The following is a 23,880-nucleotide window of genomic DNA, read 5'->3' as shown; positions in this document are numbered from 1 at the left end:
GGTGGGTAAAAACTGCTGCTTTGTTCTGTAAAAATAAACACACACACACAAAATAATAATAAAAAAATAAATTCAGCCTGAACCCAACTGCAAACAAATCCAACCCAAACCCAATCCCAGGCCTGAGGAGGGCAGGAGGAGCCCCGCAGAGGCTGGGCATGGACCCGGGGGGGGGGGGAAGCACAGCCCCAAACCCCCCCTCCCCTAGGCCCCTTGCAGCCCCCGGAACTCCCGTTCGCTGCCTCCCGTTGCCGGCAGGGACCGCGGAACACCCGTGCCCGCCGCGGCCCTTCCGCTTTCCCCCTTCCGGAGTCGGCGGCGGGGGCGGAGCGGCCGCGGACGCCCGGTGCCCGCCGCGCTCCCGGCGCTGCCCCCCGGTGCCCCCCCCACCCCCTTCCCATATCCCGGGGGTCGCGGGTTCGAATCCCCCCGGGGGCGGCAGCAGCAGCAGCAGAGGCGGAGACGGGGGCCGCGGGTTCGAATCCCGGCGGGGACATCGGCCCACGGGGATGGGCCTGGGGTGAGGCGGCGGGCGGCGGGTGCGGGCCCCGCCGGGCTCCCGGCCCTCAGCGTGGGGCTGGCCGGGCCGCATGTGCCCCGAGGCGGCACGGAGCCGCAGCCCGAGCCGGGAGCCGGGGTGGTGGCGGCTGAGGAGGCGAAGAAGGAGAAGGAGGAGGAGGAGGAGAAGGAGGCGGCGATGGAGGGGCTGGCAGGGTACGTCTACAAGGCAGCGAGCGAGGGCAGGGTGCTGACCTTGGCCGCCCTGCTGCTGAACCGCTCCGAGAGCGACATCAAGTACCTGCTGGGCTACGTCAGCCAGCACGGCGGGCAGCGCTCCACGCCGCTCATCATCGCCGCCCGCAACGGCCACGCCAAGGTGGTGAGGCTGCTCCTCGAGCACTACCGCGTGCAGACCCAGCAGACGGGCACGGTGCGCTTCGACGGGTAGGTGGAGGGGTTTTGGGGGGCGTCACGCCTCGCCCGGCTTCGTCCTCGAGCGTCGCATATGTAGGGGATGAGGCTGGGTGAGGAGATCTGGGGGCCGCGGGGGTGAGGCTGGTGGCCAAAAGGGTTTTTCTGTGACATCACGCGGTGTGGTGTGGTGTGGTGCGCCTCTGGAGGCACTAAGTGAGGGTCAGGGAAGGGCACGAGGTGAGGGGAGGCGATTCTTCATCGCCACCCGTCACTGTGGGGATAGGCAGGAGGGGAAGGTGGCAGCCAGGAGGGAAAAGTGGTGACCAGGAGGAAAAAGTGGCATCCAAGAGGGAAAAGTGGTGACCAGGAGGGACAGGTGGTGACTAGAAGGGAAAGGTGGTGACCAGGAGGCACACGTGGCATTTTAGGGCAGGAGCTATGCAGGGAGCTGGGTGCACTGGTACAAACCCCAAGCCCAGCTCTGGTGAACAGCGGTGGTGAAAGGAAAGAGAAACGAGCACTGCTCTGCCACCAACACTGCTGCCGAGCCCTCTGAATGGGTTGTTTGGGGAGATGCAGCCAGGTCGTTGCAAAAAGCCTGGTTGTAAACACTTCTGAGTCTTCACAGCACCAGTGTGAACTTTTTGGCACATCACTAAGCGAGCATGGTCACTGTTCTGTCACATTTTTGGAGTAATGCTGCTCATCCTCCCATTAAATCTGCACAGAGTCGTGCTCACACCTCCCTGAGCTGTGCTGCCATGACCTTCCTTACCTCTCCTGTTTATAAAATCTCCCACAACGCTCACCAAGTAGTCGTCCCTACGTCATGCTTAAAAATACGGCTGACTAAGCCCGCAGGTACGTTGTTGGCCCTCTGAACAGCGTCAGGTTTTGCAGGTAGCTGACTGCGTGCAGCTCCCATCAGATACGGGGCGGGATCACACTGCCCCCCCTCCTGATATCTTTCATCTGGCTCCAGCTTTACGGGCTGTAGCTGTGTCTGCACAGCTCCGCCCAACGCAGGGAGAGACCGATTTGGTTCTTGCTTGCTGAATGAGGGGCAGGAACTGGCTTCCCTCTGGCTTTCTGTTCCCTCTTCCAGCCCTCTTTTCACAAGTGGCTGAGACTCCCTAGGGTTGTGCCTGCCCTGATGTCAGATAAGGGAAGTTCTTCTGTTGGCAGAGCAGGCAGGGAGAGCCGTTTCCCCCTCTGCTGCTGAATTTTCTTGCCTGCTGAGCATCGATGGGGTGGCGATCTGCTTGCCGGAGCCTCTGCCTGACAGAGACACAGCTTAAAGGAGGTGTTGTTTGGGATACAATGGGCGCAGTGTGCCGTTACCTCTTCCCTGGCCTCAGTAGGAGTCACAGCCTGCTGAGAAGAAAGGCAGCACATGATCCCAGCTCATGCTTGGCATGATTTTCATTTTTGTGATAAGGTGGCACAGAAACCCCACTGGGTTGGGCTCCGGGCTTTCGACTTGTAACCGGACCTGCAGCACACCGATAAATTGCCCTCTGTTCGCTAGCGAGCCTTAGATCCTGCCTTACTGCTTCAGCACAAAAGTACTTTAATGTGGTTATATTGGTGCAAAATAAGGCACTTCTTGCTGTGAACAAAGGTAGCCACGTTGGTTACGCAGACATCTCTGCCTGCCAGAGCTCTTAAACAGCCTCTCAAGTGTTGTCTGGAGGTGCTGGGCTTCCAGACGGCCAGGCAGCTGCTCCTGTGCAGCCACGCGAGGGCTTTGGAAAATGATAAAAATTGCAGCCCAGCTTCACGTTGAGTCGGTGTTCCCGTGATATTTTAATTTTGGAAAATGTGACTCTCTGGGCATCAGGAAATCGGATATTTGTCCCTCCTCTGCGCCTTGGGATGTGCCTTGAATGTATATTAGCTGCACCGCCTGCTTCTGCGTTTAAGGGCTACTTCAAAGGGCTGGGGGGAATGGAGAGGCCATCAGCCTTATCTGTGTAGGTAACAGCGCTGCGATTGGGAATGAGACCAGCTCAGGAAGCCGTGAGGTTTCGCTGAAGTTAGCTGTCCCCACGTTCACCAGTGCCAGCGAGCTGTCTGCAAGGCCGTAATGTAAAACAGATCTGCGAGGCCGTCCAGCTTCGCATAGCTTCTGCTTTTGTGAATTTTACTTTATTCCTCGAGTTCTGCTTTTTTAACCTGCTCACTGGCCTGTTTGCAGCGTGCTCCCTCACACCAAAAACCGTCGGCACAGCGGAAGGGGTGGCAATTGCAGAGACCCAGAGAAGTGATTTGAAATCCCCAGGGCCAGGCTTGCTGCCACAGCCGGCGTATTGCCCAGCTGTGCTGTTGCCCGTGCCCGAGTTCGGAGTCTCTTTGTCAGTAGCTGAATTTAAGCTTTATCCGTTCCTCGAACGTGCCAGCTTCTGGCACAGGGGATCAAAGACGTGGTAATTTGCTGTAGGCTGGGGGCTGGAGCTCGCAGGTAGGATCTTCAAAGCAGCCCGGGAAGTACTAGTGCAAGCTGTGGCTAAATCCCTGGGCTGCTTTGAAGTTCAGCTCCCATCTCTCCTTCCTTGAGGAGGTCCTTGTGCTGGGTAAGGCTCCTGTTGGCTAATCCACCAAGTCCCCTCGCTTTTAGATTCAGGGTAGCTGTAAAATACCTCCTGGTGGCTGGGTGCCTGCCTGCGGCACGGTGCTTGGCTCTTTTTTAGAGATCCCTTGCTCTTCTCAAAGCGCAGCCCTCTGACGGCTTCTCTCTGCCCTTCCCTTCTCAGCTTTGTCATCGATGGAGCGACAGCTCTGTGGTGCGCAGCGGGGGCCGGGCACTTCGAGGTGGTCAAGCTGCTGGTGAGCCACGGCGCCAACGTCAACCACACCACGGTGACCAACTCCACTCCCCTGAGGGCCGCGTGTTTCGACGGCAGGCTGGACATCGTCAAGTACCTGGTGGAGAACAACGCCAACATCAGCATCGCCAACAAGTACGACAACACCTGCCTCATGATCGCGGCCTACAAAGGCCACACGGACGTGGTGAGGTACCTGCTGGAGCAGCACGCGGACCCCAACGCCAAGGCCCACTGCGGCGCCACGGCTTTGCACTTCGCGGCCGAGGCCGGCCACCTGGAGATCGTCAGGGAGCTGGTCAAGTGGAAGGCGGCAATGATGGTCAACGGGCACGGCATGACCCCGCTGAAGGTGGCCGCCGAGAGCTGCAAGGCCGACGTGGTGGAGCTGCTGCTGGCTCACGCCGACTGCGACCGGAGGAGCCGGATCGAGGCGCTGGAGCTGCTGGGCGCCTCGTTTGCGAACGACAGGGAAAACTACGACATCATGAAGACCTACCACTACCTGTACCTGGCCATGCTGGAGAGGTACAGAGACAGCGAGAACATCATCGAGAAGGAGGTTCTTCCGCAAATCGAGGCCTATGGAAACAGGACTGAATGCAGAACTCCTCAGGAATTAGAGTTGATAAGGCAGGACAGAGATGCCCTTCACATGGAAGGCCTCATTGTGCGGGAGAGAATCCTGGGCTCGGACAATATCGATGTGTCTCACCCCATTATTTACCGGGGGGCTGTGTACGCAGACAACATGGAGTTTGAGCAGTGTATCAAGCTGTGGCTCCATGCCTTGCATCTGAGGCAAAAAGGCAACAGGAACACGCATAAGGACCTCCTGAGGTTTGCCCAAGTCTTTTCTCAGATGATTCACTTAAACGAGCCCGTTAAAGCCAAGGACATCGAGAGTGTCCTGAGGTGCAGCGTCTTGGAAATAGAGCAGGGCATGTCCCGGATCAAAACCACCCAGGACGCCGACATCCACACAGCCATGGACAACTACGAATGCAACATTTTTACCTTCCTCTACTTGGTCTGCATCTCCACCAAGACCCAGTGCAGCGAGGAGGATCAGTCGCGGATCAACAAGCAGATTTACAACCTGATTCATCTCGATCCCAGGACGCGGGACGGCTCCAGCTTGCTGCATCACGCTGTCAATTCCAGCACACCCGTGGATGATTTCCACACGAATGATGTCTGCAGCTTTCCGAACGCGCTTGTCACAAAGCTCTTGCTGGATTGTGGTGCCGACGTGAACGCTGTGGACAACGAAGGAAACAGCCCGCTCCACATCATCGTCCAGTACCACCGGCCCATCAGCGACTTCTTGACATTGCATTCCATCATCATTAGCCTGGTGGAGGCTGGTGCTCACACAGACATGACGAATAAGCAGAAGAAAACCCCCCTGGATAAAAGTACAACGGGGGTGTCTGAAATACTCCTTAAAACTCAAATGAAGCTGAGTCTCAAGTGCCTGGCTGCCCGAGCAGTACGGATCTATAACATCAGCTACCAAAACCAGATCCCCAGAACTCTGGAAGAATTTGTCAAGTTTCACTAGGCCACATAAGATCTTTCATGGTGGTGCTATCCCATCACGACATCCGTTGCAGACCACAGAATATATGTGTGTACATGGAGTTGTGTTTCTCTCTTCTGTCACTTTGGTTCCTTTGGATTCAGTCTGCAGCCTCAGTTCTCATGCAGATCTCGGGGGGGAAAAAAAAAAAAAAAAGCCACAAAATTTTCCTGTAGTCAAATCTGGTGTTGGAGGTTTTGGTCATTTCTTTTAATTAAAAAAAGTAATAACTGTTTTGTTATCTCTTGTTTTTATAAACAAAAGGAAAAGATTCCCAATATAACTGGTGCAGAATGTTTTGTTTCAAACACACATCTCTGCTGAAGATTGCTTTAAGTAGTTATACACAAAGGCACTTCTGAAAGCCCTTGTCACGCTGCTGCTGAGGCAGTGGCTTTACAAATTTTAAAACTTCCTGAAGTGAGGTAGGATTAAAAAAAAAAATATGGAAATTACGTGGTAGTTAAAAATGAAGTCTCAACATACAGAGCAGTCCGCTGCTCTCATACCTCACCGTCTTTTTATGCCTTTCAGTTAATGCTGAAGATGTTGGTAACATCTGAGTTTTATTTTATTTTTTAAATTAAATTTTGAACAGCAGTTATCAACAGCTACAGAAGTAAGGAATGCTCTGTTAGGAAATACAGGTTTAAATTCAGCTGTGGTGTATTCATCTAATAAAAGTTGAAACATCAAGCTCTCTGCTTCCAATGCTACAGTAAATACGGAATAACTTTTGAAAAATGAACTTGCACATTGATCTAAACGAACCAGAACCATGGTTTCTTTTTACGTAGCTAAGTTGCTCATATATAAAGAACATGCATGGATACCTAGAAATTTTATAGGGTATTTGTGTTTGTGTGTGTCCCAACATTTCAAAACGCTTTTAACTTGTTTTTGTTGTTCCAATGATCAACACGCACCTTTTTTTTGACTCAAAGTATGTAAAAGTGCACTCTGGATTCCAAATGCTGTATCTTCCTAATGGAGTAGTCTGTCGCCAAAGAGAGTCTTCCTTTGGAGCGTGATACTGCTTGAAGCTGGTTTTTCCAACAAGCGTGGAGTCTGTGCCTCCCCGAATTGGACTGGAGAATTTTTCATGATTTTTACTCCTTTCATTATGAAAATCTCTATTAAAACTGATTTTTAAAAAATTGTCCTATCATAAGATCTTTTATGATAAGCAACTGATTGTATATTAAAACCGTTGCTTGAGAAAGTACTTCTCCTTGGTAGAAGTTGCAGATGCTCCAACAGTAAAATGTCACTTGTTTTGACAGGCTACTGAGAACTCTGTTTATTTTAAACGCAGCTTTTTAACTGTCAGAAGATGAAAGAATGTTCTGTAGGTTTTTTTTAAACTATCCGGGTAGAACTTTAAGGCAGGATTTGGGCACACGTTTCTATTTGTATTACAAATAAATAAACATTGAATGTGGAATTAGTCTGTAGCTCTAATTTTTGCCTAGTGCCAAGAATAGTGTCGCGTAGACTGTGCGATGCTGTCAGCCTTGGCTGTTGTGTCTCCTGAATGGGAAGTGCTTAAAAAACACGCCGGCTTCCAAGCTGCAAACTTTATTCTGCTGGAAGCTGCCTTCTAAAGTGCAAATGTGTCTGTCACTTACATCTCAGGTAGGTTGGAAGTTTAAAAGACACGACTTGCAGCTGAAGGTCAGGCAAAATGGCAAAGCCACGCTCAGCCACCTGGAGCCTTACAGCATAAGCAGGTGTTCCCAAACAGTTAGGAAGGGGTTCGTGTTCCTGCAGGGGGCTGCCCCAAATGTCCTTCCCAAGCTGAGATGCATCAGGAAACCTGCAGTTTGTGTTTTGCTTTAATTTACTGTGGTGATTTTTAGCCTGACAGGTGGAAATATAAAGCATATTTAACTCGCTGTGGCTCCTTGAGACGTGGGGAGTGCTTGAGGATCGCATCCGCCGCTGCTGAAGCTTTGCCCCTGCTCCTCGAGCACCTTGTGAGCAGGCACCAGCTGGCTCTTGGCAATGCTGCCGGTGGCTGGCTTGGTTAAAATGAACCAACACCTGAATCAGCATTTGTGTGCTACACAAAAAGACTTCTGTTAACCCGTGCCACGTGCTTGGAAGCCAGCTTTGATGCCATGCTCTGCCTTTCTGTGTTTGCACATGTATAATTGATAATGTGCATACAGATAAAATGAGAGCCCATGGTCCTTGAATGGATTTGACCTGGGAAAGGGGGTGGGAGGTGAGGAGAGGGCTGAAAGCTTTTAGGACCTGATGCTGCTTGCTGTGTAACAAAATGGTCTGGGTTGCTCTACTGGAAACCACCATGAGTTGCTGTGCTGTTGATTAAGACAGTATTTCCTTGCACTGTTTTTCTCAGGACCTGTTTCTGACATGGAATAATCTCAGTGTTGTGTTCTTGTGAAATACCTGTGTAAAACCGCTCCTGGAACAAGCACGCATGCTGAATGTCAATAGGTAACAGTAAGGTCGAGGAAGCTGCTCCTCCCACAGCTCTGCTTTTTAATAAGAAAAAGAACAAGTTACACCAAACAATCTTGTGGACAGGCTGCTTCTTCCTCCCTTCCCGTAGCTTTGGTCTGATCCTTTCCTGCCTGGGCTGCGTTGCAGGATATTTTCAGAGGTTCTGCTTTGTTCGTGCTGTTCCTGGGATGATTTCAGTATGTGAAGACCTGAAGAGAGAGTGTGCTGTTACCAGGAGCAGTGATAAAGCTTTTCAGGGGGTTGGAAAGCATGTTATGGGGAGGGGAAGAGCCTGAGTCCCTGTGCTAGGCAGGAGGCTGCGTGGCGTCAAAGATTTCGTGCACGCCTCGGGGTGCGGCACAGCCCGGCCCTGCTCCCCCAGCCTGGGACCTTCCCACTCCTTGGTCTGGAAATCGCTTTTATTGAGCATTAAAAGCTGAAAAAGTGCCCTTGCTGTCTTTGTGGGAGTTATTTAAAGCTCTTTAAAAAGCTCTGTGTGAGACGCACAGGAAAAAGGAGCCGCATGCTGTCTCCTCCGGCAGCGATGGCTGGGTGGGTGCCTCACTTTTAATTTTTTTCCCCAAAAGGAGAGCCCCAGGTTTTGGGGTCAGCAGGGTCTGTGTCTCAGCCCCAGTGCTGCAGGGACACCACATGGGGCCAGGCCTTCCCCACACCCGGCCCAAATTCTTGCTGAGGGAGGGAGGTGCAGGACCAGGCCCTGCCTCGGGCTGTGCCAGTTTGCAGAGCTAAGGAGGTTACTGAAGAGAAAGAGGTGACGTGTTTCTTTCCAGCGGGCTTAGCAGGGCTCATTTCATTTTATTATGCCTTCCCCAGGTGCCACGGGGTGGGGAAACACTTGGTGACCCAAGGTAACTGCATAGAGCAGCTTGTCTGCCATCCTGCGCTGCCTGAGGCGCGGTGACAGACCCCAGTGGTGTAAATGGGTGCACAAATTTTACCAAAATGCCTCATTTTGGGCCTGCATGGGGACTTTGTTCTCGCCGCGGGCAGGCGGTGCACAGTGAGGCCCAGGGGCATCGGCTGCTGGGCAGGGGGCAACGGGGGTGTAAATGTGTGGATGTGTAAGGGGGGGTGCACACATACAGGCAGAGTCACAGGCACATACAGACACACCTCTGTGTATACACATGTAGATGCACACATTACAGACCTATTTTTATATACACACACCCTATAGATGTATATATGTGTATAGATACATATATACATACACATAAAAATACGTATATTTAGCTGCGTGTGCACACATACATTCAAATACACCCCCATATACACATGGTCCTATTCCTATTTACACATACATGTGCACACACAAACACACACACAGGTATATGTACATACACACAGGCATATATATATGCATATGTAGAGCTCTACAAACACATACTATATATACACACAGAGAAGTATATACATTATGTATGTACATATTTGTATAGACACACATTATATGTCAGTATGCATACATGTATGTACACACATACATTGTATTATATAATAGTACACATATATATACACGTATCTATATCAGTTTATCTCTATCTGTCTGTATCTATCTATATGAATATCTATAGCTGTATCTTCTGTAGCTATAGCTATCTATAGCTACATGTACTGCTATATCTAGATCTCTCTATTTTCCACAGCTTTCAGCTCCGGGCAGTCTTATTCACGGGGGAGGCTGTGTTCTGTATTGGAGATGATGTGGGTGTGTGTATCTATGTGTGTCTATCCCACAGCTTTATTTATATATATACATATATATGTATATAAAATACACTCAGACTTCAGATACACTCTCTCTCTCTCCCCCCCTTCACCCCTCAGTGATGCACATTCTCTCCTGTGATCAGGAGATCCCAAGGGGTGTCTGTGTATTTCTGTACGTGTGTGTGCCCCCCATGTATACGTAAACCCCCTCCCTCCCCAGAGCCACCCCACACACTCGCCCTTGCTGCTGGGTGGCCGTGTGCGGGGCAGCGAGACCGTGGGCAGGGCATGGGCTGGGCCCTGCTTTTTCCAGCCCTGGGAGGAAATCCCTGCTGCTGCCACGCTTATTTTGTGGCATTGCAGAGCCACCCTGGTGTAAGACATCTTGAAAACAACCCAGGAATAGCTGCTCTGAGCTGTGTGGATGAAGCTTAACGTTATAGTTCAGTGTTGACAAAGTCAAGGGAAATAGCTAAGCACATTTGCACACCCTGTGCACAAACACACAGCTTGCACATCAGCCACACACCCTGGAATAAAACCCCCAATTCAGCGCCCATCCTGTCACAGAGCACCCATGGGTGCCATGAACTTGGGTTTCTCTCATGGGAGCTTTCCTTGCCCATTGCCTGCTGAAAGATACGGCCCTGCCATTGCTGATCTTGAGCTATTTTTTTGTTGTTGTTGTTGTTTTCAGACTGCATTGTAATTAACGTGGCTGCTATTTTCACGGCACCAAGGTCTGGGATGCTTCTGGGCAAAGCCTTGAAAAGCAGTGAGACTTTTTCCCCAGGAATCAAGCTCTAGACTGATTTCAGTAGGAAAACTGGGGGATCCTAAGAAAGGAGAAAAATTAAGCTGCAAAATTCAAGCACTTTGATGACGGCAGCGGGTGCCAGCACCACACCAGATTTTGGCTCTCCGGGGCAGCCCTGCACCCCAGCCGGTCCCAGGGACAGCCAGCAGCTGTGACATTTAGGATTTCCACCCCAGGTGAGGATGCCAGCAGTGAAAACCTGATCCCTCCCCATTTTATAGCATCAGTGGGGCTGATTCTGCAGCACGCTGGCCCCAAACCCGCATCCCCTGGCCACATGTCCCACCTGACAGCATCCCTTTAAAAGAAGGCTGCAAACCCCTTGCAGCCCATAATAAATCAGTGGCAAACCTCAGCCCCGTGGTCCTCATCCCAGGGGCAGGAGCAACGCCCCGAGTGCATTGGGGTAGCAGAGAACGGGAGCAGAGGCTCTTTGTTTTTTTTTAAAATACCGTATTTTTAATCCTTAAAAAATACTAGGACAGTATTTAACACACTTCATTCATTACACATCAGGTGGACATATGCTTTCTTCTCCTTCATAAAATTAATATTAGCATAAATAATTCTGTTATGCAAAAAGAAAGATTTTTGTCGAACAGCACTGACCATCTGGCTTGGCGTGACACCAAATATATACACTTATAGTACACGTGCGGACCCTTGCTGGACGCAAGCTCTTCGAAACTGCTCAGTTTGTAGAAAACACTTTGAACATTTTTTTTTTTTTTTTGGATTTTTTAAAAAAGATTTTTGAAAAGATTTCTTGATTTTTTTTTTCCTCCTTTGCTTAAACAGGCAAATATTTCTAGAATAAGTATGTACAGCTGGACGCTGGAGATATGCGTTAAGGTGCTTTAATTTGCTATTATTCGTATTCAGTGCATCAAGAAGGCAAATTAAAACCTCCAGCTGATTGCTTCATGTAGCTGAGCAGTCCGAGAGCTGCAGCTTCGCTGTGCCCTGTGGGAGCCCCCCAGACCCCGCAGCCCCTCGGGACGGATTCATTATTTCCACCCAAGTTTGCTCTTTTTCAACCCAGCCGAGAGATTCCCCTTCCTTGGGGCAGGGGAGCCCTGGGGTTTGACACAGCCCCACTATGGAAATTAAAAAAAAAAATCATGAAAAAATGGAAATTGCTAAAGATTGTTCCCCTGGGGATGCTGCACCTGGTTCACCCCGGGTTATGGGGTGCGCACTTGCCCCGTCCCTTCTGCACCACTGCCAGCCCTGCTAGGGCAGGGCTGTCCTAAAAGCAGTTTGAACCCATGGCATAGGGCCACCAAACAGGGGCTGGGTTTGTCTGCTTCTTGCTTTTTTTTTTTTTGGCATGCTTTTTTTTTTTTTTTTTGGTGTCATTGGTCTTTTTTTTTTTTTTTTTCTTTTTTGGTGTTTGTCTGTTTTGGACCTGTTTAGGCGATTTCACACAAAGGGGTGCGTTCTCGTCTCGTCTCTCAGCCCCCAAGTCCCTCGGCATCGAGACGAGCATCTCCCGGTGAGCAGCGAGCGCCAAGGAGGGCGGCGAGAGGGGGCCGAGCCCCCCGGCCCCGCCGGGAGCATCACTCCAGCACCTTGGCGCTCTGCTCCTCCTCCGCCTCTCTCCTGCGGCTGCTGCTTTTAAAAAATCCGAGCTGTAGGGATCAGAGAGAAGAGAAAACCCCGCTGTTACTTCAGCTGGCTGTGTGGGGGTGCCTTGCTTTTCAAGGGGTGTTGTCAGGCAGTTCAGACCCCAGATATAAATACAGGGGAGGTGGAAAGAGGCTGGAGAAGGTTTTGATGCCCAATGGAGCATCCCCGGAGCTGGGACTGGAGGGTCCAAAGCTGTTTTCTTGCCAGGTCCCCCATGAGAGGAGGACGAGGTGGTGCTGGGGGGCTGTGGGTGTGGAGCTGGGGGCAAGGGGTCCCTCCAGCGTGGGACACCACAGATGGGGGTTCTGCCGAGCTGCAGCCACCCAAAATAGATGGCCCAAGGGGCTGCTCACCTTCCAGAGCGCGAGCACGAGCAGCGCCAGGAGCAGGAGCCCCCCTAACGTGCTCCCCAGGATGATCCAGATGGGGATCTGTGACTCCTCCGGCTTGGAGATTTCAAATGTTATCTGCAAAGAGCACAGAAACGTGATGGTGGGGATGCTGAGGGTGCTCGAAGTTTTGGGGAGCTGCTGGTGCCCAGCTCCAGCCCTTCTGCCATCCTCGGGGCTTTGCCCTGTGGGGTCAGGGCTCGGTGCTGCAGCCTCCCCAGAGCTGCTGGGGCTTCATGGCACCGTCCTGCCCCACGTTTTTTTTGGGTTTCCCAGCCTGGGAGCTGGTCCTGGCTCACCTGGCGGCTGGGGTCCTCCTCGCGGAAGACGAAGGGGCTCCCGAAGCGTCGCTGGAGGGCGGCGTTCGTGGTGAGCTTCAGTGACTTGAACTTCAGCTGCACAAAGAGAGGCTGGAGCTGAACACCAGGCGTGGCACAGGGCCCAGCAACCCCGGCTGGGTGCCCCCTGCTGCCCCCATGGCTTTGCCCCAGTTGATCGTGCAGGTCAGCGAGTGAGGGTGGTTAATTGCAGCAAGAAGGATTGCTCGGGATTAAATTCCCTGTGTTGGAATAAATAAGGTTTGAAAGAAGTCACCCCACACATACCCAGACTTCCTGGGAGGGAGAACAATTGCAGGAGAAAATAAAAACAAACATGTTTGCACCAAGTGAGGGCTCCTCGGGTGTATTTCTCAAAAGCCACGCGTCTGCTCTGGGAGGACTTACTGCTTTCAGTGACTTCATCCACAGATTGCCACGCAAGTGCAAGTTCATCTCCTCGTTGGGGGCTAGTTTCACATTGCAGTCGATGGAAACGACGTCGGAGTTGCTGTGGTTCTGCAAGGGGGGAAGGTGGTGAGGGTTGGAGCAGCACCCCTGCGGGCTCCGTGCCGTCCCCGCGTCCCCGCTGTGCCACCAAGAAGGGGACAACCCGTGGGGCACCCCTTCCATGGGGTTTCTCTGTGGTTTGGGGAGGCAGGGCTCAGCACGGGGCTGGGATCAGCCCATGGGGACACGTACCAGGAGCGGGGTGCGGGACAGGTCCTCCTCGGTGGGCGTGCTGCGGTAGTCGGTGGTGTTCCCCCAAACGTTGCAGGTTGTGTTCTCCTGGGGAGGAGCAGGCAGGGATGGGGACAGGGACACGCTGGTGCCACCTCCCCGTGTCCCATACCCATCCTGGTGGGATGGGGGGGACCCGGACCTCCCGGGGGGCTTTGCTGATGTTTGGGGATCTCATCGCTGCACTGCAGCCCCGCAGGGGGGACATGGGGGTGACCACGGTGTGGGGCACCACATGGGGCTCTCCCAGCTGCTCTCATCAGGCTGCGGTGCTGCTCTCACTGGAGCACACAAAATACCCCAAAGGAGCCTGAGCTGCCCTCGATGCCCGTCCCTCACACAGCTCTCCTCCTCGGGGTCTGCTCCGAGCTCTGTCGCTGCTTCTGCAGCCGCTCAAGCCCCCGGTGCGCCCCAGGCACAGCCGGCTCCTTCAAGACCCTCACGAATTCATTCCATACCGGAGGGAGGTCCAGCAGGGAGAGCTACTTGGACCAAACCCGTTGGCTGCTGCCATTTTCCACGTCTCCAGCCAAGTGAACGCAGAGTGGAGAAGCTCAGGGCACGAGCCAAGACTTTAATAGGGGCGTCCGCGCCGCTGCGAGCACGGGAAGGGAGCTTACAGAGAATGGGGCACCTCCCACCTGGATTTTTGGAGGCCGAAACCCCCCCTTCCTACCTGGTCCACCACGAATTCGGTCAGGAGCAGGAGGCGGTTGCCCGCCCTGGTGGCCATGGGGACGGTGAGCTTGATGGTCACCCCCTCCACGGGGAAGAAGCCCAGGTTCTGCAGCTGCGAGGACAAAGGACGGGGATGGGGGACAGGGGACGGGCAGGGTGACCATGTCCCAGGCCGGGACATCGCCCTGCTTTACCTTGAAGGTGCAGTGGAAGGGGGGGCCAATGCTGTCGTATCTCTCCAGGGAGCTGTTGGATTTGATTTCGTAGTAGTCCAGGCTGGACGCCCTGTCGTGACCGAGGAGGAGAAGTCGTGATGGGGGCTCGGAGCAAGCAGAGCATGAAGAAGCCCCTTTACACCACCCCCAGCACCTCCAGCACCTCGATAAACAGCTGAAAACCACCAAAACCACCCAGAGCCAGTGCCCCAAGGAGAGGACCTTGGGTCTGTCTGTCTGCTTCTGGGCTGGAAACCATCGCCTGCCTCTGCCTCACATAAAAAGGACAGAGGATTTTCATGCTCTTCTGCAGAATTTTCCCCTTCTTTGTAGATTTTTTTTTATTATAACGGAGACATCCAAGGCCCTGCTCGGTGCTTTGAATCTCACATAAATCAGAGGAGGCAAATCACATTTATATCTGGAGGCTGGAGAGCAGGGAGAGGAGCCAGGAGCACCCGATGGGCGAGCTGCCCCGGCACAGGGCCCCAGGGCTCCTTGAAACGATTCCCCCTTTTCCTCTCCAGGATGCCCAAACTTGAGGCTTTTGTGCTATTACCTTTCCTCCAAGTTCTCCCTTCTCCCATAAAGGTGATTTTGGCATTTATTAAATTGAGAATCCCTCCCCCCATGGAAAATTTATGGAGTGAAGTGCCTTTATTTTCTGTGCCCCGCTGCCTCGCGCATAAAAAAAGAGTGGCTGAAGGTCTCCAAAACCTGCTAAGAATTACGGCGAGCAGTGCCAGGGAATGTGCTGCTTGGGCCCGTTTTTTTCCTTGTAATCGGGTTAATAAATTATCGTCTGTGCCTGAGCTCCCTTCTTGCTCTGGACAGCGGACAGACACTGCTCTAGTTGATGCCGATGCCCAAACCCCTTCCATGCGCACCCTCCCTGCGTCCTTTTGGTGAGGTGATTTTAAGTGGCGTGGCTACCGGCCCAGACACAGCTTTACAGCCCCGGCACGGGCTGCTAACACATGTTATGAACATTAATACCTACAAAAAGTCGATTTTCCCCCTTAAAAAGAAATCGCACTCACACCTTATTTAATAACACCCCTGTGTCTAAGTGCCGTGAAGCGCGCACGGCACCTCCCTGCTTCTGGCTGTCGGTTTTTCTTTTTTTGCCCCCAATTTTGTGCTTCCTTCACCCCCCCTAAGCCCTGTCCACCCCTCACCTGGTGAAGAGCAGGTCGGCTTCGTACTTGAGGTGGAAATTGAGGTGGGCGACATTGTCCTCCTTGGTGCTCTCCTTTTCCTCACTGTCACTGAAACATCAGCAGAGCACAGGGTGAGCACCTCCCGGGGGGTTATTTTTTTTTTTGGGGGGGTTGCAGGAAGCACATGGGGAAGGGCTCAACTTCTGCTTTATGGCAAAAGGCTCAAAGAGAAGCAATCTTACTCCTTTTTATGAGCCCAAGGCCATAAAAGCCAAGCTTTTGGAGGAAGGTTTCACACGCAGCAGCAGCAGCAGCAAAGCGGTCCCGCGCGCACCAGCCCCGGCAGAGAAAACCCTTGGCTGCTCTCTGCCGCGGTGATTGATGGAAACGAGAAACAAACCCTAACGAGGTTTCACTTGGCTGTCAGAAAAATTTACCTGCGCGGGGCGAGTGAGCGAGGAGGGTTTGGCGAGGCTGCTAGGAGAGGTTTTTCCTGGGAATATTTGCAGCTGAGCGAGTGGCTGCGGGGAGCAGCGGTGGCCAGAGACCCTTTGTGCTCAGCGCAGGACCTGGCAGCCACTGCCCGGGCCTCCCACACAGGGGAAAATGAGGGTTATAATCTCTAGGTAAATAAAAATAGCCTAAAATAAAAACGCAGGGCTCTGCAATAACCTATAGAAATTGGGTTTCCATGCGGTTACTCCCCGAGGAGGGTTTCTGGATGCCTCCAGCACCACCTACAGCTATGGAAGCAGCAAGCCCAGCACCAAGCAAAGCACCGCAGGGTCTGGCCCCCCCCAGCAAAACAGCTCCAGCTGCAAATGGAGAGGGGGGGAAGGCAGCAGCAGCTTGGCTGCAGTGGGAAATGTGGCAGGATCAGGGCAGGTGATGTCCCGCTGACATTGCAGACCCGTGCGAAGGCAGCAGAGGGAAGAAGCAAGCGTGAACCTGTTGGCAGTCAGGTAGATCTCCATGCTCTGCAGGAAAATTGCCTTGCTGAATTCAAAATCCAGGCGAAAAGCTACCTGCGGGGGTTGGAAACAGAGGGGAGAAAATATTAAGGGGGAAAAAACCCCCAAGTGCCAGCCGGGGGAGTGCTGCTGGGCTTTGGGCAGAGCCTTGCCTTCCCTGTGGGAAGTGAGGCCGTGCCGGGGATTTGCAGGATTTGCTCTCTGCCTACGCCGTGCTGCATTTTTTGCTCTGAGGCTGGAGAACAAAAAAAAAAAAAAAAAAAAAAAAGCATCCCCTTAAAAGAGGGAAATCTCCGGGGGACCGGCAGCGAGGGGCCGGCACCGCACATCTGCAGCACGGGGTCCGCTGGCGGGGGACGGGGGCCAACAACAATAAAATGTGATAAATGTCACATCTGCGCGAGCCGTGGCAATGACCTCAAACTGTCTGGGACGGCACAGCTGATTATAATATTAGCGCTCCTGCTGCTGGCCGGCCAAATTTCCATTTCCAGCTTGTCTTTGTCTTGGCAGGACCTGGCCTACCTGATGCCACGCAGATGCATTCCCAGCCCCCGTAGGTCATGGGGAGTCGGGCTGCTCCCTCCTCGCACATGGCCACAGGCATCCAAGAGGGCTTTATTTTTTTTTATTTTATTTTTTTGGGAGCTTTAAAGCCCAGAGAGGTGCCTGGAGCTCGTCTGTCATTTTTGAGCTCCTGACAGGCGAAGGCTCTGGCCGGACGTGGTGGTTGGAAAGATTTCATCACGAGGGGCTCGGTCGGATGCCTGCAGGCACGTGGGGAGGGCAGGTGGCATCTCATGGGGAGCGTGGTGGCTTTGTGTTTGTTAATCCGAGTCAGGAAAAGGCGCAGTGGAAAGGCAGAGTGGAAAATTTGGGTCCTGCTTGTGAAAATGAAGTGGCAACCCCCTCACCCTGCACACCTGGGGCTCCCAAAGCGAAGCTGTTTTCGGGGGAACTGCCTTACCTTGGCTTTCGCTCGGAAGAAGGGGTAGCTCACGTTGCAGACTCGCTTGTTGGGGTGCTTCTCGTCGCTCATGCAGTCGATGTTGATGTCCGTGTCATCCTGAAACGGGATGCGGGGCGTTCATGACATGGGGTTTGGCCACGGGCACCAGCCCCACAGCCACACACGTCACAAAGCCAGCCAATGTGCCTCGGGAGAGGGGCAGTAACTTTCAAGGAACACAAACAAGCAAGCAAAAGCCTCCCTGCAGGCTGGCAGGGCCATTCTTGGAGAGCAGCACCTCTAACCCGCACCTTCCAGCTTCCCCAGTTAAATCCTCTGCCAAAATTCAGCTACGGAGATGAACGAATAAATCTGATTATTCTTGGCACCGTGGTCAGGAAGACGATTTGTCTGTGATCACGGCTCACAGGGAAGCATGAGGTAACTACAGATGTTATTCTGCAGGGCCACTGGCTAAGGGGTAATAATTAATTAGCTCGTCTCAATAATTGGGTGCCTGCTGCTGGAACACCCTCCAGCTCGCCAGCGGGGCTTGGGAGCTTTTGCCCATTGCTCCCGACCGGTTCCCTCTGCTTGGCGAGCTGCTTGATGGCAGCACGAGGCTTCTGCAACCAGATGAAAATGTTTTCTGTAACCACTTGCTGCGTTGCTCTCCCTGTTACCTAGCACCGTGGGCTTTTCTTCCTCTGTTAATTGGGAGGAACCCATCACCAAACGCACTCCTCTTGCTCTGCGGGCGGCGTGCCCCACAATTTTCTGTTGGCACAGGGCTTAGGAAAACAAACCGTGGGCCACGCCACCCGCTGGAGGGTATGAAGTCACTGGGGGGGGGGACCAGAGGGGGCTCAGCACCATCAGCAGCTTTCCCAGACCTTGCTGAGAGAGGGTTTTGCATAGGGCTGGGTGGACGAGGGGCAGGAGCGGTGCCCAGGCAGGGTGCCTGTGGCACGGAGCAGCGCTGGCCATGTGGCTACTGGCCCCTGTGTGCAGGAGGTGGACCTCAGCGGCAGCAATGCAGCCCTGACGGGAACTTGGCCACGTGCAGCGAGTATTTTTAAACCGTTGGAGTAGGAAAATAAAGAGGGGAAAATCGGTTCATCTGCATCCGACCTTAGTTCAGGCTCGGAAGATGAAAACGTTTCTCTGTTTCCAAAATAAAGAGGCCACGGACGCTCAGGAGCCAAGCCCGTACGCATGCCAAATTTACGAGGGGCAGAGAAATTTTGGGCTCTGGTTTTGGGCTCCCCAGCCGGGCAGGGGCTCCCCACACAACCCCGGTGCGGCACCTTGGGGATGAGGCTGGCGAACTGGAGGTTCCTGGAGAAGGAGATGTTGAGCACGGTGCTGTAGGCGTTCTCGCCGCGGTTCTCCAGCGTCGCCTCCACGGCCACCCTCCTCCTGGTGCTCTCGATGACGAAGACGGAGGCGTCGAAGGAGAGGCTGAAGGAGGAGCAGGCGGGCGCAGCCCTGCGCAGAGCCCTCCTGCAGTACTCCCTGTGGGAGGAGGTGGCCGTGAATCCCACGGGACTCGGGCACGGACCCTGCCCCTTGGACCCTGCCCCTGCCCGGGGGGGTTTAGGAATCACGGCTTCCTCATGTGGACCAGAGAGGAACGCTATTTTCCTTCTGATTTTTTGAATAATGGTGTCCGGCTGTCTGGGACCCAGTTATCCACCCGTAATGCAGCCGAGGAGTAAAAATAAAATAGATCTGATGCCACCGACAAAGGGTGAGGACGGCGTTTAGCTCCGGCCAGGCTGAGGTCGCCGTCCAGGGAAGTTCACCAACAGACTGCAGAGGCAGAACACGGAGTGATTTTGCAGACTTGGTGAGTGCTTGGGCCTTAATTTTCTTTATAAAAAATATGGGGAAAGGAAATTATAAAAGGTTTCACATCAGGGCTGCCTCCTCCCTTTAAGAGCAGAGCAGCCAGGGCGCCGTTCTGAGGGAACGTGTCTATTCCAACAAGTAACCCCAAAAGTGATTTTCTCAGCAGAAATCACCATCGTACCAGCTCTGAGCAGGGGTTCGGGCTCCTGTGCTCCTGAGGGATGACCTTTAAAAGCTCCTTAAGGGATCAGACACAGCGTGTAATTACTTCTGCTGCGTGAGTCAAGCCTGCGACTGCCAGGTGGGTAACGCCAGCCTCGCATTTTGTCCCCTGTTATTTACTGATTTGTCTTTGGGGCCCATCACCACGGCACCAGATATCAGGAGCTTTGTGGGCTCCCTGACCAGACACCAGTTTGTTCCACCAGCAGCAGGAGCAGAATTGTCCCCAGGGACCGGGTCGCAGCTGCTGGTGGTCACTGGGGCTGCAGAGCCCCAGATTTAGGGAGCCCAGGGGGGGAGGATGCTCGGTGAAACCCACTCACATGGCACTGGGCACATCACTTCGGGCATCGAGGACCAGGTCAGGGACGCAGTGCTCATCCTCGTTGCATCCATTCCAGAACGGGACCTGGTGGGGACGACAAGACAGCGGGGTGATGCTCTGTGCCCCTGGCTGTGAGCCGCAGGCTGCAGGGGATCCTGGACATTTTGTGATCACAGGAGGGACGGGGGGTCACAGCCCCAAGACAAAGCAGCAGATGGTTCCCCCAGAGATAAGCCCACTGACCAAGCTTAGCCCCAAATTGGCTTTTCAGCTCCAGCTCTGGACACCGGTGTCCTCTACAGTCCCTGAGCCCCTCCAACTTCTAGCACCCCTGCGGGACACTAATCACTCCTGGTATGCACCCAGCCTTCAACAGTTAAGCTCCTCTTAAGAAATCCCACAGCAAAACCACCCGGCAGGGAAACAAGAAACGGAGATGCTCAGCCTCTGGAAGAGCTTTGCAGGATTGCCCTTGCTGGGTGGATTTTGCTCAGCTCCAGCTGACAGCAAGGATTCCTCACCCGCTGCCTTGCAAAGCCCCTGGTAAGGCCCCCAGGGGAGGGATTTGCACGTACCGAGACCTTGAGCGAGGTGGGCCAGCCGTCGTCCAGCATGGGGCCGCTCTCGGGGTGCTCCAGCTCGTAGTCGACGGAGAACGTCACCGGCTTCACGTAGTCAGCCGTGTCCTGGGACAGGCAGAGAGCACGGCTGAAAGGGGCAGGACCTCTCCCAGCTCTCCCCGTGCCTTGCCCCTAACGCACGAGGTGCGCTGGGCTGCTCTGCACCGAGCTCCTTCTGGAGCTCAATCCCCGGCTCCGGCTCCAGAACCGAGTTTCCCAGAAGTTCATGGCAGTTCAGGCTGGGGCTTGGGGCCGGGCCAGTCTGGCAGCTCAGCCCTCGCTGGCTTCCGAAGAATTCTCATCATTCTCTGGGAATGTTTGATTTTGGCCAGGTTTGTGCATCAGCTGTTCCCCACGAGCCATGCCGAGGGTTTTGCTGGCTCCTGCGCCTAGGGAGATGAACCTGATGGTCTGGGCTGCAGAGGATGAGAGCAGCGGGGGCTGGCACGGGGATGCAATGGCTCCCGACGGAAAATAAAAATGAATTTTCATTGATTTTGGAGCAGGAGGACCAGTCTGATCCAGGCACTGAGTGCACGCTGTCCCTGGTGCATGGTTAGTGGCTTGTAGAGGAGCGCAAGGAGCAAGCTGGGGTGTGATGCAGCCCGTGCTGCAGCTCCGTGGCCCTGGTCCACCCCCGACCACATCAAACCCGGCGTGAATAAATCCGGGCTCGTGGCCCAGGCTTGTTTCCAGCCACGGGAGGCCATCGACACCACCATCACCCTGTTGATGCATCCCCACTGCATCTCTGCTTTGCGCGAGGAAAGCGGCTTCGCTGGGGCAGACACAGCCCCGCAGCAGAGGCTCCTGTCCCATCCCATCCCGTCCCATCCCGTCCCATCCCATCCCGTCCCAACTTACCAGCACGTGGAAGTGGAGCCTGTCGCAGTGCTCCTGCCCCGCCAGCAGCACCAGTGCCTGGTGAGCATGCCGCTCCCCGCTCTCGTCCAGGAGAGCCCTCGGCGTGTACCGCCGCTCGTCGATGGTGGCATTGTAGTGCAGCGCTGCAACGAGAGCAGGGCGGCTCAGGGCTCTCCCCGTCCTCACATCTCCTGTGCACCAACCCCGGGGTTAAAAATTGGGCTCTTGTGCACTCCAGTCCTGCCACTCTGCTGGTGCCGAGATGCCTCTGGGGGTGGAGGGCAGGGGCGCGCCGCGGGGAAATTCGACTTGGCTGCTGTTGCCTTTAACCCAAATTTCTTTGGAATAAGCATCCACTTTCCAGGTCAAACCAGGAACTTCAAGACCGAGTAAAATTAGTGCAGGATATATAAATATTTGGCTCATATATCCACGTGCTGGCCTGTAACCCTTCTGGAGGTACTGCTGTGCTCTCCCCGCGGCTTTGCTGCAGATGTTTGCTTCCTGCAGCGCAGGGGCAGCAGCCGAGGGTCCCCAGCCGGTGCTGAGCAGGAGGAATCTGCACCCACCACAGCACCATGACACAAAACGTGCAGGGAAGCAAAGAGCTGGCAGCAGCACTGCCCACAGGGAGGCATTTCTGGGTAGAAATCACGTGAAAATGAATACATTTGGCTCTGCTCGTGACCTGCTTTTTCCCGTGCTGGAACGCCCTGCGAGAGCGATTGCTGCTGGGTCCCGGGGGCTGAGCCGCCCTCGTCCCCTCCTGCTGAGCCACGGGCACCCCCTGGGTGGGCGCGGGGTCACGGCTACGTGCGGGGCTTTCAAAGCAGAGCCGGCCAACCCAGCCGTAAAGATCCCCTGAGCCGTTCAGCAGGGCGCACATCTGGTCCACAGATGTGTCCCGCAGCAGTGGAAGGATGGAGGAGGTCTGCGGGACAGCCACATCCCCTCCTGCCCTGCCCCGGGGGCTGCGAGGTGCTGAGAACAGCGCTGTCACATACATCATGGCCAGGCAAGCCTGGGACAGAGGTGAGAGGAGGCTGAGCCCTGCCAAGGGTTTGTCCTTGGGGAGCTCCTTGGCACGGCGCAGCGGCGGAACAGGGTCCCCGCTACGCTAGCCAGGAGCAAAAAGGATTTGAGGCTGCTGGTGGTGTGCACACCCCAAACACACCAAGCTCCTGGCTGGTTCCCCGAGCTGGGATCTCCCTCGGGGCTGGAGAGCCCTGTAATGAGTGATTTGGGGTTTTTGCAGCACCAGCAGCCCCGCTGCTTACCCACGCTGGCTGTCTGGAAGTGGGCCGAGAGGAAGACGGCGGTGAAGCAGATGAAGGCCGACATGCAGGTGGCATCCTTCCCGTTCCGCTTGCAGTCCTTGGTGAAGATGTTGATTTTGGAGGGCTCGAAGCGGATGCTGGCGTTGATCTGGACGACGCTGCGGGACCTGGGGGGGTGAGCGAGGGCCGGGAGGTCGCTGCAGCACGGGGCACCCACGCGTGGCTCAGCAGCCCCCGGGAGGCTCCCACGTCTCCAGGGGAGCCCTTTCCACACCGTTCCCAAAGGCCACCACGAGGTGCTGACCTGCCCTCAGCTCAGCTGTGTAATGTTGGAGGAATAAGATCTCCAGCATGCGTTGGCCTCCTGCTTATGGCAGTGAAGAGGCTCAGCACTGAGGGCAGGATTCGGCCCCTTGCACCCACATCAGCGTGTCTGAAGCCAGCCCCGGGGTGGGTGCAGGTGGCACAACTCTGCTGGGGCAGCTACCTCCGTCCTAACAGCCTCAAGGGGCCTTAAAAATGTCAATCAGATTGGAAAATACCGAGTTGCTTTGTTAAATAAGGAGTGAGGGAATCTGAGCGAATCATCACAGATGAAATCACTGCTTTGAAGCTCCTGGGGAACTAACAAGGAAATTGCGCACAAAACAACCCTGATGTCCGGCTAGGGCTCTGCTACATCTGAAATCCCCTGGCCCTGCTTGGAGAGGGGTTGTTATTCTGGAAAGACGGGTCGGATTTTTGGGAGGTTACTTCTCCCCTGGAAACGTGAGCGAATTGCAACGAAATTGGGGCAGGGGCAGTGCCAAATGAGACGCAGCTAACCAGAGCAGCACGGCGTTCCCAAGAGAGCCAACAGCTAAGTCCACGAGCCCATCTTCGTTCATGTCCAGCTGTCCGTGGATGCTGCATCCAAAATACATCAGGCCTGGTCCGAGGTCTGCAGCTGCTATCCGCTGAAAAAGCAAAAAAGGGGAAAAAAAAAATAATCCAGCCTGGTTTCCATCAGGAGCACCTCTGCCTGCGAAGCTGGCCTCCAGCCGCAGCCACATGGAGGGGGCTTCACACGTGAGCAGGGGCACACCGAGGGTCGCTGTGCCAGTCCCTGCCACGTTACTGGGTTCCCCTTCCCCAGTAATTACACCAAACTTAATTTTGGGACTGAGGGCAGTTTCCCCTCGGAGACACCATCCAAAGATTTCTGCTGACGTTTACTGTTTCTCACAAGTGTTTCTAATATTTTCTCCAAGGCAAGTCCCTGCACCGAGCACTAAGCATTTCCCCTAATTTTTAACATGTTTTCCATACCGTACACTTGTTTTGCCTCGGGCCC

The 23,880-nt window shown here is 54.2% G+C and overlaps 2 protein-coding genes across 3 annotated transcripts in view; one reads left to right on the top strand and one right to left on the bottom strand.

The window, feature by feature from the left end:
• The first annotated feature begins 328 nt into the window (after nucleotides 1–328).
• Nucleotides 329–6,766, top strand: FEM1B (fem-1 homolog B). Its single transcript, XM_084532819.1, has 2 exons — nucleotides 329–945; nucleotides 3,669–6,766. Exons 1-2 carry the CDS (start codon nucleotides 698–700, stop codon nucleotides 5,302–5,304), a joined length of 1,884 nt encoding a protein of 627 aa, XP_084388945.1. The 5' UTR covers nucleotides 329–697; the 3' UTR covers nucleotides 5,305–6,766.
• A 4,005-nt stretch (nucleotides 6,767–10,771) lies between these two features.
• ITGA11 (integrin subunit alpha 11) overlaps nucleotides 10,772–23,880 on the bottom strand; it is a 59,559-nt gene continuing 46,450 nt past the window's right edge. For both annotated transcript variants that reach the window (XM_084532184.1, XM_084532183.1), the window contains 16 exons: nucleotides 23,373–23,503; nucleotides 22,548–22,714; nucleotides 21,271–21,413; nucleotides 20,362–20,472; nucleotides 19,785–19,870; nucleotides 18,696–18,903; nucleotides 17,407–17,505; nucleotides 16,417–16,493; nucleotides 15,487–15,576; nucleotides 14,288–14,378; nucleotides 14,092–14,205; nucleotides 13,377–13,463; nucleotides 13,083–13,193; nucleotides 12,657–12,752; nucleotides 12,322–12,435; nucleotides 10,772–11,970 (listed from right to left, as the gene is read on the bottom strand). In XM_084532184.1, coding sequence (XP_084388310.1) covers nucleotides 11,899–11,970; nucleotides 12,322–12,435; nucleotides 12,657–12,752; nucleotides 13,083–13,193; nucleotides 13,377–13,463; nucleotides 14,092–14,205; nucleotides 14,288–14,378; nucleotides 15,487–15,576; nucleotides 16,417–16,493; nucleotides 17,407–17,505; nucleotides 18,696–18,903; nucleotides 19,785–19,870; nucleotides 20,362–20,472; nucleotides 21,271–21,413; nucleotides 22,548–22,714; nucleotides 23,373–23,503 — 1,797 coding nt within the window. In that variant the 3' untranslated portion in view covers nucleotides 10,772–11,898. The remainder of the gene's footprint in view (nucleotides 11,971–12,321; nucleotides 12,436–12,656; nucleotides 12,753–13,082; nucleotides 13,194–13,376; nucleotides 13,464–14,091; nucleotides 14,206–14,287; nucleotides 14,379–15,486; nucleotides 15,577–16,416; nucleotides 16,494–17,406; nucleotides 17,506–18,695; nucleotides 18,904–19,784; nucleotides 19,871–20,361; nucleotides 20,473–21,270; nucleotides 21,414–22,547; nucleotides 22,715–23,372; nucleotides 23,504–23,880) is intronic.

The sequence above is a fragment of the Aythya ferina genome (assembly GCF_964211825.1).
Source record: "Aythya ferina genome assembly, chromosome: 11".
Taxonomy (NCBI): domain Eukaryota; kingdom Metazoa; phylum Chordata; class Aves; order Anseriformes; family Anatidae; genus Aythya; species Aythya ferina.
This window is presented reverse-complemented; position numbering and strand designations above follow the sequence as displayed.